Source organism: Photinus pyralis, unplaced genomic scaffold, assembly GCF_008802855.1.
Source record: "Photinus pyralis isolate 1611_PpyrPB1 unplaced genomic scaffold, Ppyr1.3 Ppyr1.4_LG3a, whole genome shotgun sequence".
Lineage (NCBI taxonomy): Eukaryota > Metazoa > Arthropoda > Insecta > Coleoptera > Lampyridae > Photinus > Photinus pyralis.
In genome coordinates this window covers 4432847-4445977 of record NW_022170509.1, presented here as the reverse complement: position 1 = coordinate 4445977, position 13131 = coordinate 4432847, and the positions used below count along the sequence as shown (strand labels likewise).

The 13131-nt window shown below is 37.8% G+C and overlaps 2 protein-coding genes across 9 annotated transcripts in view; one reads left to right on the top strand and one right to left on the bottom strand.

The window, feature by feature from the left end:
• The window catches only part of LOC116165328 (potassium voltage-gated channel subfamily KQT member 5-like), a 345213-nt gene that overhangs the window by 179196 nt on the left and 152886 nt on the right, over positions 1–13131 (top strand). The window lies entirely within an intron of this gene.
• LOC116165332 (protein jim lovell-like) lies at positions 35–2571 on the bottom strand. The gene is made up of 8 exons (XM_031479679.1): positions 2452–2571; positions 2082–2286; positions 1765–2034; positions 1666–1713; positions 1475–1616; positions 715–841; positions 513–666; positions 35–468 (listed from the first exon to the last, which is right to left on the bottom strand). Exons 2-8 carry the CDS (start codon positions 2259–2261, stop codon positions 358–360), a joined length of 1032 nt encoding a protein of 343 aa, XP_031335539.1. The 5' UTR covers positions 2262–2286; positions 2452–2571; the 3' UTR covers positions 35–357.

The window sequence follows — 13131 nt, the reverse complement described above, 5'->3', positions numbered from 1 at the left end:
TTGGTTACAGGATAGAAGATAATCGAAAATAGAATTTTTGGTAAGAAATTTTAAAGTATATTTAATTTACTTATTCTGAATTCTAGAGCTAAGGAAAGCAGTTTTGCAAGACAAATGTTAATCTACGTACAAATGATCAATTAAGTACTTTTTGTGATGACAAACCTTATTTCTAACTTATTAAATACTCTCCAACTATTTCCTAAATTACATATTCACGATTAAAAATATCGACATCAAGAATGATATATGACTCTAGTGCCGCGCATAGCAGCCATACATAGAAAATATCTCTTACATCATTACAATACATAAACTTTAATAATTCCAAATGAATCATTGTGACTTATATCTTGCTTAGGTTTGCGGATGTTCATTGTTTTCAGCGGTAGAATCGTTGGAATGAGTGTCAGCCATAACTAAATTATTTTCATCGGGCTCTTCTTCTTTTTCATCTACACTGGGACGCTACAAAAATATTAGGATTAAGTTTCAGACCGAGAAACACCTACTTCTTTTTTAGGTTCTATTGGCTCCGGTTGCACGTCGGGAATATCGTTAGCCTCATCATTGTCTTCGGTGTCGGTTGTCGGTAAACCCTTTCTCCTTTTCAACTTTCTGTTAGCTTTACGTTTCCCTTTTAAAGCATCTCTGGCAAGATGGTACCTGAAAACTAAACTTAAAACACATTTCGGCCAAGTATTTCGTTCTTACTCTGGATATTTCAACCTGTGATCATCTTTCAATTGTCTTGCAAGCTTAAAGTACTCATCTTTTTGCTCGGTTGAAAAGTTTTTCCACATATTTCCTAAACGGACTGTTATCTCTCTGTTTGACTCATCTGTTTAGAAAAAAAATTAAATTATATCTAATGATACTTCGCTGGCAGAGTGGGATTTAATTCTATAAATGTTTTGCCAGGGGTGCCACTTTCCATTGTCACTTATGACTAAGAAAGAGGAAGTACTTAATTGTCACATACTTCACCCTTGCTGAACCATTTAGGAGAGGAGGTTGCATTATTGCAATCATTTAAGGGTTCTAACGGACGATCAAAAAAGCGTTGCTGTCAAGTCGCCTTTGGAAGTTCAAATTAAGTGTGATTTCCACCCTGGACTGCTGAACCATTTATGGAGAGGAGGTTGCATTATTGCAATCTAATTCGGGGTTCTAACGGACGATCAAAAAAGCGTTGCTGGTCGCCTTTGGAAGTTCAAATTAAGTGTGATTTCCCATGGAAACAAAAATTCCAAAGGTGACTTGACAGCAACTCATTTTTGATCGCATTGTAGGTACTTGTAGTACTACATTTTTTGTAATCTTTGGTACAAAATTGTTAATAACAATTCTAAGAGAGAGGATAAAGCAATGCCATAGCACAGTACAAGTGTGCGATTACCCTAGCTGAAATTCTGTACAATTTACAATGTAAACGAGCTGTGTTAATGGTAAATTCAACCACACTAAAATTCACCTTGATGCTGCAACTGCAGTTTTCTCCTCCATTCACCTGAAAAGATCATGAAAGCATTCTTTGGTCGTGTAATTTTCATAGCGGATGTCACTGCATAATTTTTATACTCCGGACCGTCGTCAGTCGGCGATTCCAGGCTTTGCTACAATAGTAATGTTAGCTATGCGAGATCAAACACCTTAATATCTTACGTTTGAACTATAATCGCCATTTGTTTGCAGATCATCAATTGCGCTTCCCTGTAACAGACGTTATTTAATAAAGTAACGGTCAACATGCATGTTACTTACTGGAGACTGTGACAATTTTCTTCGTTTACGTTTTTTCGGTGTCTCTTCCGGCTTAAGTGCTTCGGCTTCTCCTTCACCCCCTTCCCTACGAATTTTGCATAATCCCTTAATTTGGAGATTTTCCGCTATCGTTAGTAAGTGATCGAGATCGGCATCGGACACCTTTATTTCACCCTGATACATAAAGTCCACCATTTGTTTAACTGCAATAAACCGTGCCCCGTTCATGATTATAACAGGATGGTCAACAGTGTGAAACCGAAACAAGTCCTAAGAAAAGGGAAAGATTATCGCCGTTAACGTTTACACTCGCGTACCTGAAAATAGGGACTGCATGCCGATAAGACCATCTTGTGCGCCCGAATGTACTGCCCTTCGCAAAAGAGAGTTACATCCACTAACATACCGTTCAACAACTGCTGTGAGAACATTTCCAAGATATTATTCGTATGGTTTGTCCATTTTAGGTTGTATTGTTGTCCGTCGGTTGGTTCCATCGTGAACAGATTCACTTGGGCTTGCCTGAGTACAATGCAACCTTATTACTACACTAAAACATTGCTGAATAACAAACAATAAACAAAAGCTAATAGAAAGATTGGCTTCTATCTGGGAATTATTGAATAAGAATTAATAGTTAATTAGCGATATTGTTAACTACATATCTCAATATAATTATTTACGTACTTTTTTTAAATAAATAAGGCCTGTACTTTCAATAAATGTACAGTAAAACTGCTTTAACGATTTAAAAACGCTTTAATAATGGAGAGAAACAAACACTTCCCACTTTCGAATGGCGATAGCGACGACATCTGTTTACGTTTACACAAAGCACTACCCAAGATATATTAATCTGGGCACTACCGATGTGTACTTTAAGTTGCCTACCGTCTCTGCGCTATTGTGGCCAATTTGTCCGTCCGTCCCTGCGGCCGTTCGACCGCTACTAGTTCTTTATCTTAAGAGCTATGTCCTACTTTTTACGCTATTTGGTTCATTAAGGTCTTCACCAAGGAAGGAATTTTTTCTGTGCCGCTTAAGAAAAAAATTACAGATTTCGCAATCCATGCAGCCATCGAAGACATTAAAAATGATAACGGTATAACGCCATATGTAAAACGCAAATAACTCTTATTCAATCGGATTACTTAACGTCTCCCTTCTGAATCATAAGCGTCGTAACATGTGCGAGAATTTTAGATTGAAATTTACCGTATCGACAGTATTCGCGGCTTTTCAGTCATCTACCGATCGCGGTCGAGTACGGTACAATCGTTACTTTATGCGACACCGGTGTCTTTTCTGCTTGAATGAAAAACTCTTAACTGTATACCCCAACTACGATATACCTACGAAACCATAAACATTTCCAATGTTAAATGTTAAGGTAAAAAATCAATTTTGTTTATACATATGCAATAGGTATGTACTACAATTTTACACTTTTGCCGTTTATTAACGATCCTCGAGTTTGTACTATATTTCTGTCTGCTTGTATGTCTATCCGTCCGTGTGCACGATAACTTTTGTGTTTGCGTATGAATTTTTTTATTTGTTAAGATATTTAAATGAAATTTTGTATGTAGGCATCTCGAATAATGCCGAATGAAATAATTTATTTGGCGCATGCGCAATCCGATCCGACTAAAAACACGCCAAACAAATACTGCGCATGCCCAGACCCACATTCGCCATTTGTGAACCAAACCTACTGAAATGTTAAGGTATGATTCTTCTTATAAACTGAAATTGAAGTAGGCAGTTCTTATTTGTGGCCGAATTTTTACGAAATTTTAACAGAAGTTTCATCCTAGAAATGGCAAAGGAATGCAAGCGGAAATGCGCTTTTTGTAAATCGTTCACGATTACTTATTTTTAACTTGTTACATATTATTAGATACTCTTTGATATTATCGGAATTCTTCAGAGGAATGCGAAAGACACTCTTTGGATTATTTGTATAGCGCATGTGTGATTTATAAAATTACTAAAGTCATAAAATATGGAAGGACCACCTGGATCTTCCACTGATGGGTCATTGAATCGTTGAGTGAGAGTTCTCGCTGAACAATTGAATGAAATTCAATGACTGGGTTTAGCTTTAGTATCTAATATTTAAGTCATTATTTTTAAAGGCTGGAAACATACTCTAAAATCTAAATACGGTCAAGAACAAGAAGCACCATAAATCTTTCAGAAATATTTATTTGCAATAGAGATCCAAGACAAGTCAGCCTTCTCCAAATTCAGATACATCAAGTTCAAAAAAATCTCTTTACTAGATGTCAGCAGACCAGTAGGTACCTTTCAGGCCGTATATTTACTCGATTCACAATCCCATTAAACGAATCAAATTGAATTGTCGATAAAGAGCGGTTCCCTGTACCGAACGGTGATTGTTTTGAGGTAGAACGTCCACCGGGTGGTCTTGGGGAGGGGGGGGGGTTATTCCGTACCCTTGTGAAGTCTTATGATGATGTGAAGTGCTAAGGGTTTCGCTAAAACTATCATAAGAGACCTTCAGCATAAGTCCCGGTTCTACTGTGATATTCATTTAGAAGTAGACATAGGGATTTGTGTCTATTGTTTTCCCTATAATTATATACTTTTAAATGACAAAAACTCTTCTGAAGGACGCCTAATTCTATGCAACCAAAATAATTTCTTAAAACAAATGACGATCTGACTGTCATATTAATTAATTGGAATATTATGATCTAAGAATATTATTGCTTTGCTTTCCGTATTTTTATTTTTATTCGTGTACGATGTAGTCAACTGAAGAAAAAGTGGACATTGTCAATCAATATAGTACCGGTATCAGTTTCAGAAACGTAAGACTTATTTTCTGTTTAGATTAGTGATTTTAAGCGAGGATATGAAACTGACCATTTTCATTTTTGTGGAAGACAATCCCATAAGAAACTTAAGGGAAATAGCGGCCCAATTTAATATCTCTTCATCATATCCTAAAAGCTGTCGCTGTCGCTTTTATTTAACATTCAGAATGACAGTGCAGAATGCGTGCGCATGTTATTTTGATTGCATAAAATTAGGCGTCTTTCAGAAGAGTTTTTGTCATTTAAAAGTAGACATAGGAAATCCCTACGTCTACTTCTAAATGAATAACACTGTATATTTTCCCCCAAAAAGATTAGAACCCTTACCATTTCCACCTCGATTTCCATCATATTTTTTTGGAAAATGCTTTTGAGCGCAATAGGCCCATGCATCATGACCCGGTCGCTGCGAGCACTCGGTCCTACGGCTTTTGTTTGGCATTTTTGTTATTCTGCCGGTTACGCCGAATTTGGTTTTCCTGCGGTTTTCCGAATTCGTAAGGTACCGAGTAGTATAGAACAACTTAAGATCCTCTGCAGGGGCACTTCTAAAAAGCATTATGTGGGTTACTCTGTAATTGGGCGAAAGCCGGTTCAGGGTCCAGAACAAGAGGGACAATAAATAAATTAAAAAAATATGTTAATAAATAAGACAGTTGATATTTTGCAGCCTGTGCATATCAATCGTCAAGATTTTTCTTTACTCGGGCGCCAAATATCTTGAAAACTGCAAGAGTAGTTACGAACGGACGGACGGACAGAGAAAATGCGCGTAATTGGGCACAATTTATAACATAAATTTTTCACATACGAGCGCGAATTTCACTAATACTCACTTCGGCATCGGTATTGGAACTGCTATTAAACACTCTTCAATTTGGTTTACTGTCTTCTCTGTATCCTTTTAGGGGCGGCAGTACAGCTCAAAAGGAGTCGACAAACTCCAAAACACCTTAGTAAAAGTTATTTAATAAGCGAGATTGTTTTATTTTTTATACATTAAACGATTAATCTGTGTACAAATCTAGCAATCTACTGCTTAATCAACATTGTTCACTTAAATTATTTTTTACTAAGGTGTTTTGGGGTTTGTCGACTCCTTTTGAGCTGTACTGCCGCCCCTTAAAAGGATACAGAGAAGACCGTAAACACCCTGTATAGTAAACGGACAGTTCCTAGAACAATCACGACATTTTCCAGCGAATAAGCAGATTAGATTTCCCAAAAAGAACGCGTCACATCCGTCTTTATCCCTTATTGCACGTGACTATCGATAGACTTGATGGCGTCTGGTGGCAACCCGATGTCTCTCTGGATTTCTAGAATATTCGCCCACATAGAAACTCATGGATAATTTTTGTATGGTCTCTTAGGAATAGTAGCTTCGATGACTACCTCCATCCATTACCTACTGCTAAAATACGTCTGGTGCAAAACGTGTATTACTCTGGTTCGTCAATGCAGTATCTTGATGCATAATTTCCTTTTCGTTACCTGCTGCTTTCTGTTACCTTTTTTCCACCAAGCGAGCCACAGATGCAGATACACAAAGCCAAACTTTCACTTACCACAAACGACACATTTTAAACACATTCGGCACTTACGCGATTGATGTTGGCTTACCTGAGGAAAGTCTCCAAGAGATACCTCACTTGCGTTTCTATTGGATCGTACAATTTTGGCAACTCAAATTTCTGTTGCGCAATAAGGTGACCATTTAATACAAACTTAAGCAACTCACGCCCGTTGTATTCAATTTGCAAGTTCATATCTTGATTCCACACAGTCCATGACTTTCTCATAATTTTCATCAAGACACATGCGATGTTTTGTTATTATTCTTGGGGAAAACATTTTTCATGTAGAGTTACATTGCATTAGCGAATATTCCAGAAACCCCTATAGACATCGAGGCACCACGAAAGATTAGTCATCAGCGATAAAGAGCGAATGCGGATGTAACGCAATCTTTCCGTGAAATATGATGTGTTTTGTTCTAGAATGTTCGAGAACATTAAGCAGCACTCGTGAACACTCCAGTTTGCTATATAAGCATTCTTGTTATTGATCGACAAAGGGCATCGTGTTCTTTTTTCTTGGGGACTACGGCGAGAGTTCTCGATTAGGAAAATGCGCCTTAGTGGGCCACACTTAACTTTTCGTCTGTGGGTCAATTGATGAGGGTATTTAGGGCCACGTTTGAGGACCTCTGGTACATACAGGGTTTCAAAAAACAACACTTACCTAATACATATACTGTACTGACACTTGTGATACAAATTCACTAAATGCACCCACAAAAGTTTCCGCAAGAACGTGTCATGTGCGCACTCAGGTAAACACTAAAATGAATCATAGGATATTTAGAAAACCAAAAGGAATGCTGACAAGGAAAATAATCAGGAGATAGTAAACTGAAGCTTGTAATTTAATTAAACCTATAAATATGCACGAACGTAATAAGTTTACTATAATCAAAGAATACTCTTGCACTTTGCGATAATTAGGTAAAAAAAAATTTTATTAGAAAGAGAAGCAATTGCTGTGTTTTCACCAATATATATCGTGTTCGTGGGGGTTTAGCTGCCCCTACCAATTTCTTAGGGAGCGACAAGAAATCCATATTCCAAGCATTTGGGGATACATTTTGTAAATTATTATTAAGTTTATCCAAATCCAAATAAAACGGTAAAAATCCAGTTAATTTGGAATCCATGCTTTTGATCGTGGCGCGACATGATTTCTTCTTCAAAATGAAGGACGCAACAAACATCTTCGGTACAGCTCCTAGAGTGAGAAGCTTATAGAAAGTGAATCAAGCGGTTCAAGTTTACTGCAAAATTACGTCGGAAGCAAATTGTCAAAGTTTCAACTTGACGTCATAGCTTTCAAATTTATAAACCGAAAATGTTGAAAAAATATAATGAAGCACGCACAGTGGCAACCAAAGAAAGTAGGAACACTAAACCACGGTGGTGTTTTTTAATGGCTGAATTAAACGTGTATTCAGTTTGTACCATTTGCACACGATTTTGGCTTTGGCTAGGGTGGAAACAATCACGAAGTTCAGGGTGTTTAGCTTCAGTATCTTCCTGTGCACCACGGTGCATATTGGATTTTTTGTACAAAAAATTAGAATTTTGTATCTAAAGTAAGTTGGAAATTTGGATTTTGTCGGGCCACCGCCATCCGAATGGTTTCAAAATTATTATTCTGTCGTATTATTGGACTTGCATAATTTAGCGATGAAAATTGGATTCTGATTCCATCATATAGGTATAGGTACTTTAAACTGAATTCGAGGTAGTTAATTTACGCTTTGGTTGTGTGAGGTTTTCGGTTATACCTGACCCGTTTCCTCAATCATCTTTATTACGAACACATCTAGACCCGTAAAAATTATGCATTTACTAGGTACCTACTTTTTATTTTTATATTCGTTATGGCTCGCTGGCCGGCTGTCCGGATGAGATCTCAGCAATTACAATAGCTATAGAGACTTCAAATTTTCACTAAAAGCTTTCTGATGTAGTGTAGATCTGCAGGAACTGAAGAAAAAAGTGTCTTCCTTATTAGATACGAAATATGGAGGTGGGGATGGGTTCTTCACAGACGTTGCATTTTTACCTACCCCCTTACTAACGTGTGGTTAAACATCTTTCAATTGACAAGAGCGGTTCAAGGGTGGTGTTCCTAGAGAATTCGAAACATTTTGGCGACCGTGACAGGACACCAACGTAAGCTTAGGCGTGCTTTATTTATGAAAACCGCTAATTATTTGCCAAGCCAGCCAACTGTTCCTCAACCGGTTGATGGCGAGATTGAAGTTACATGGGCACAGTGACGGACCTATGGGGGGGGGGGGCAAGGGGGGGGGCAGGTTGCCCCTCCAATACCTAACTAGTTGGCAATTTTGACAAGAGTTGGTAATTTTCATTACCAGTTGGCGAAGCCGCGAAAGTATCGTAAATGTAATAAATCGACTATTGAAGGAATGCGGAATTATGGCAAAACCTATAAAAAAGGACTCTCTAATAGGAACGTCACTTCCTTTTTCTTCAACACAAGGTTGGTATTTTGGTAATGCTTTTAATTAGTATTAGAGACCGAATACTGATATCCTACATTTTCTACATGATTTGATTTATTAGACTTGGAAATACTACTTAATACTTAATAGATACTACCCGTTTGAGTTGGAAATTTTTACAGTTGAGTTGGCAAAATGTCATGTTTGCCCCCCCAATTTTTTTGTCTAGGTCCGTCCCTGCATGGGCATTACTTCAAGACAAAGAAAATCATCTTCGTCGCCTGAACATAGATATACAGGGTGTTCCTTAAAGACATGCTAATATTTAAGGGGGTGATTTTTGGACCATTTTAAGAAAAAAACTTCCTATGAACGTATGTCCTAGACGTTTTCATTTTTGTGATTCAGGGTGGTAAAGTTAAAAAAAATCAGTTTTTTAATAATAACAGATAATATTGTAGACATCTTAATGAAATTTGGTACATGTATTCTATGCATTAAGATTCATTTTCTGAATGTTTTTATTCTACCAGTGGCGTCCGTACGGCTTTTGCATTGAATATTTCTGAAGAAAAAATACTACGCCACTGCTTCCTCTTAAAATAAAAGTTATTTTTTGAATCTTCATTCATTTTTGAGCAAATTTGATCTTCTGGTTTTTCTTTTTCCGACGCATGGTTTTCTCTTAAAAAAATAAAAATCGTTTTGGATCGTTTCAGGATTAATTTCCTAAAAATAAGCGAAAACCATGCGTCGGACAAAGAAAAACCAGAAAATCAAATTGCTCGAAAATGAATGAGGATTTAAAAAATAATTTTTATTTTAAGAGAAAGCAGTGGCGTAGTCTTTTTTTCTTCAAAAATATTCAATGCAAAAGCCGCACGGACGCCATTGGTAGAGAAAATAAAAACTACTTTTGCACATCAGAAAATGCATCTTGATGCATAGGAGACATGTAGGTACCAAACTTCATAAAGGCGTCTCTGTTATTATTAATAAACTGATGTTTTTTAAACTTAACCACCCATTTAAGATATACGTTCATACGTTTTTGTTCGAAGTTTAACTCGGAAAGTGTCTATGAAGAGTACATCAATAACCCAATCGTCTACTTTTTAATAGACCCACCATGCCGAGGAAATTTAATCTACCGGCCATCGACTACAAGAAAGTTGGAGGCGAGATACGTGAATGGCTGCCGTTTTGGTCTCGGTTCCTGAAGATTCACGAAGATCAATTTATTGCACCTGAGGACCAGTTCCAAGATTTGTTGTAAGCAATTACTTCGAGAACTGGAGCAAGAGAATTTCCTCAGACGAGTGGCCAACTACAATAAGGCTATCGAATCTTTGAGGTCACGTTTTGGTAGAGAGCAATTACTGATTGAAGTTTACGTAAGAAAACTATTGAAACTTGCGATCAAAAGTGAGACCATATATCATCATCGCCGAGTGGTGTTTGGGGTGAATTGCAGTCCATTTTTTTTTGGGAGCTGCAGAGTCTGAAGGAATGTCAAGAATCCAACTATGGATTATTCTCCATAGAGACAATTAAAAGGTTACCTGACAGTTTTTTTTAAGGAATCTTTACGAGGGATTGATGAAATAAAAGATATACAACCGGTAACCAAGACAATCATTCTCTCTCTATGGCGTAACGTATATTAGCTCAATCATATGAGGATTTTCTCAAGAAAAAATTCCCGAAGTTTTTTTCTCAAAGGTTTTATATGTATGTTGAACCGCTGAATCCGAATTTTCACTTTGCTAACACGCCAGAGGTGAGCTAACTGCGGCAGCCGCAAAAAACCGCAAATTATTTGCGGCATTTTTAAATTTTCGCCTATAACTCAAAAACGGTACGTTTTAAAAGAAAAACTATTCTGTACAAAATTGTAGTCCACAAAATTTTATACATTTAACATGTAACAACCAAATCTGTAGGACCAACCAGACCGCCGCCAGCGGCCGCGCCAAAACGCCTACTTTTCGTGCAACTTTTAGAAAATGCAAAAATAGTGCTCCGACATATCTATTTAATATAATTTTTCATTTCTTATGAAGTGGTGATATTGGTTTTTCATTTACATGGGTAACTTTGAAAAGTCACATGTGCTAACCGCAAAAGCCGAAAATGCGGCAAAAGCATCAAAGTGAAAAAACAACAACAAACAAGTGAGTATAGTTGAATTTCACTAGAAATTCACTTACAATCAGAATATCTCATTGGCACCGTTACCGCAGTTGCACAACCGCAGTTTGGCATTGCTGCGATTACCGCTATTCAGTGTTACCAACCTATATTTAATGGTTGACGAAATGAATTGAGACACAAATATAAAATGAAATGCTCAAAAGCTTTTTTTATTGTTTAAGAAATGACAGTAAATTTGAAAAATGTCTACATGTAAAATAATTTCCACTCTTTTATTTCCCCATCTTTCCTTCGACTCTTTCCTCGTTTTACCAAATAACACTCTACTCCTTCCTTTTTCATCACTGAAGTAGGGGAGACATTTCTGGTGGTATTGTATGGTGGGAACAACCACTCTTGATAAACTGCGGTTCAAGAGCTATGTAACTGCAGCCTACAAGGTCACTGGTAACATAGCTTCTCTTCCGCCAACAGAAGCCGCAGCTAGTCAACATTCCTTCAGGACGTTCTACCAAGTTTAGCAAGGCTAGGAAGAAATTGTCACCCGAAGAGTGGGGCTGGCGGAAAGCTGGCAACTCATTGGTTCCTATTACCACCCTCAAAAGCCCAACCCCAGATACCCTGCTCTCTTTGGTAGCATGCTCGTGCAAGAAGGGCTGTACGGGGAACTGCGGTTGCCGGCGCGTCGGACTATTCTGTTCAAAACTCTGATATGGAGTACTCAGTACCCGATGCAGTAGTGGACCAGTCCACTGCATCCACAGACCGCGAACCAGGTCCATCCACAAACCCACAGCCGGGTCCTTACGAAGACTCTCAGACTGGCCCGTCCCGAGTCAAAAGAAGAAAGAAGGTGTAGTAAAGTGATGAAAAACGAAGAAGTAGAGTGTTATTTGGTAAAACGAGGAAAGAGTCGAAGGAAAGATGGGGAAATAAAAGAGTGGAAATTATTTTACATGTAGACTTTTTTCAAATTTACTGTCATTTCTTAAACAATAAAAAAAACTTGTGAGCATTTCATTTTATATTTGTGTCTATCATTTCATTTCGTCAACCATTAAATACATATAGGTTGGTAACACTGAACTGCGGTAATCGCAGCAATGCCAAACTGCGGTTGTGCAACTGCGGTAACGGTGCCAATGAGATATTCTGATTGTACGTTGAATTTTACTGAAATTCAACTATACCCACTTGTTTGTTGTCTTTTTTCACTTTGATGCTTTTGCCGCATTTGCGGCTTTTGCGGTTAGCACATGTGACTTTTCAGGCACCCATGTAAATGAAAAACCAATATCACCACTTGATAAAAAATGAAAAATTATATTAAATAGATATGTCGGAGCACTATTTTTGCATTTCCCAATAGTTGCACGAAAAGTAGGCGTTTTGGCGCGGCCGCTGGCGGCGGTCTGGTTGGTCCTACAGATTTGGTTGTTACATATATAATGTATAAAATTTTGTGGACTACAATTTTGTATAGAATAGTTTTTCTTTTAAAACGTACCGTTTTTGAGTTATTGGCGAAAATGTAAAAATGCCGCAAATAATTTGCTATTTTTACGGCTGCCGCAGTTAGCTCACCTCTGGCGTGTTAGCAAAGTGAAAATTCGGATTCAGCGGTTCAAAATACATATAAAACCGTTGAGAAAAAAACTTCGGGAATTTTTTCCTGGAAACGTTAGTTCTGGAACCCCCGTTATTTGATCCAATTAGTTTTACTACATTAGTTACTAAATTGTTGCTTCGGGAGACTTGGCAGAAAGGGTTAAGTTGGGATTCGCCAGTGGATAAAAATAGAGAAATTACATTTAAATACTGATACTTCTTTGACTAAGAAGCAGGATTTCAAGGGGTGACGATTCAGATGATTTTCTAGACCCTTATTTGTTAACAAATGATCATATCGTGGTGTGCAAATTGGTATTGGAAAGAATGTTACTACTAAGGTCTAACACGAGGGTGGTTCTTGTTTCATATGGTACTGAGGGATGCTACGCTAGACTAGAAATTACCTCCTAAACAAATTTGGCAAATTTTAAGGTCAATGCGACAGCTTTTTCTAAAAGAGATTGGTAGCATGTTGCAATTCGTACTCAAAAACTAGAATAGAGATGCACAACTGTTTCCCATCGGTGCTTTATTGATGTAGAGACGACAACGCTGCGATCATGTATCGTCCTAATGCGTCCAAAACATGGTTGCCCCGGTAACCCATTCAAGTCTTCTGACGTCACTCTCCATTCGGTGAAATTCTCTGCAATTTCTGTGAACATCCGAATGACGCTTGCGTCCGCCGCCTTTCCGCGACGATTGGCTTTAAAACATGACATCATGACA

What these genes read in the sequence shown, in the direction of transcription:
- LOC116165332 (XM_031479679.1), bottom strand. Translation starts at nt 2,261, where the DNA reads ATGGAACCAACCGACGGACAACAATACAACCTAAAATGGACAAACCAT. An exon ending in GAAAATTGTCACAGTCTCCA is followed by an intron (nt 1,714 to 1,764) that starts GTAAGTAACATG and finishes CGTCTGTTACAG; the next exon opens with GGAAGCGCAATTGATGATCT. An exon ending in CAATAGAACCTAAAAAAGAA is followed by an intron (nt 469 to 512) that starts GTAGGTGTTTCT and finishes ATATTTTTGTAG; the next exon opens with CGTCCCAGTGTAGATGAAAA.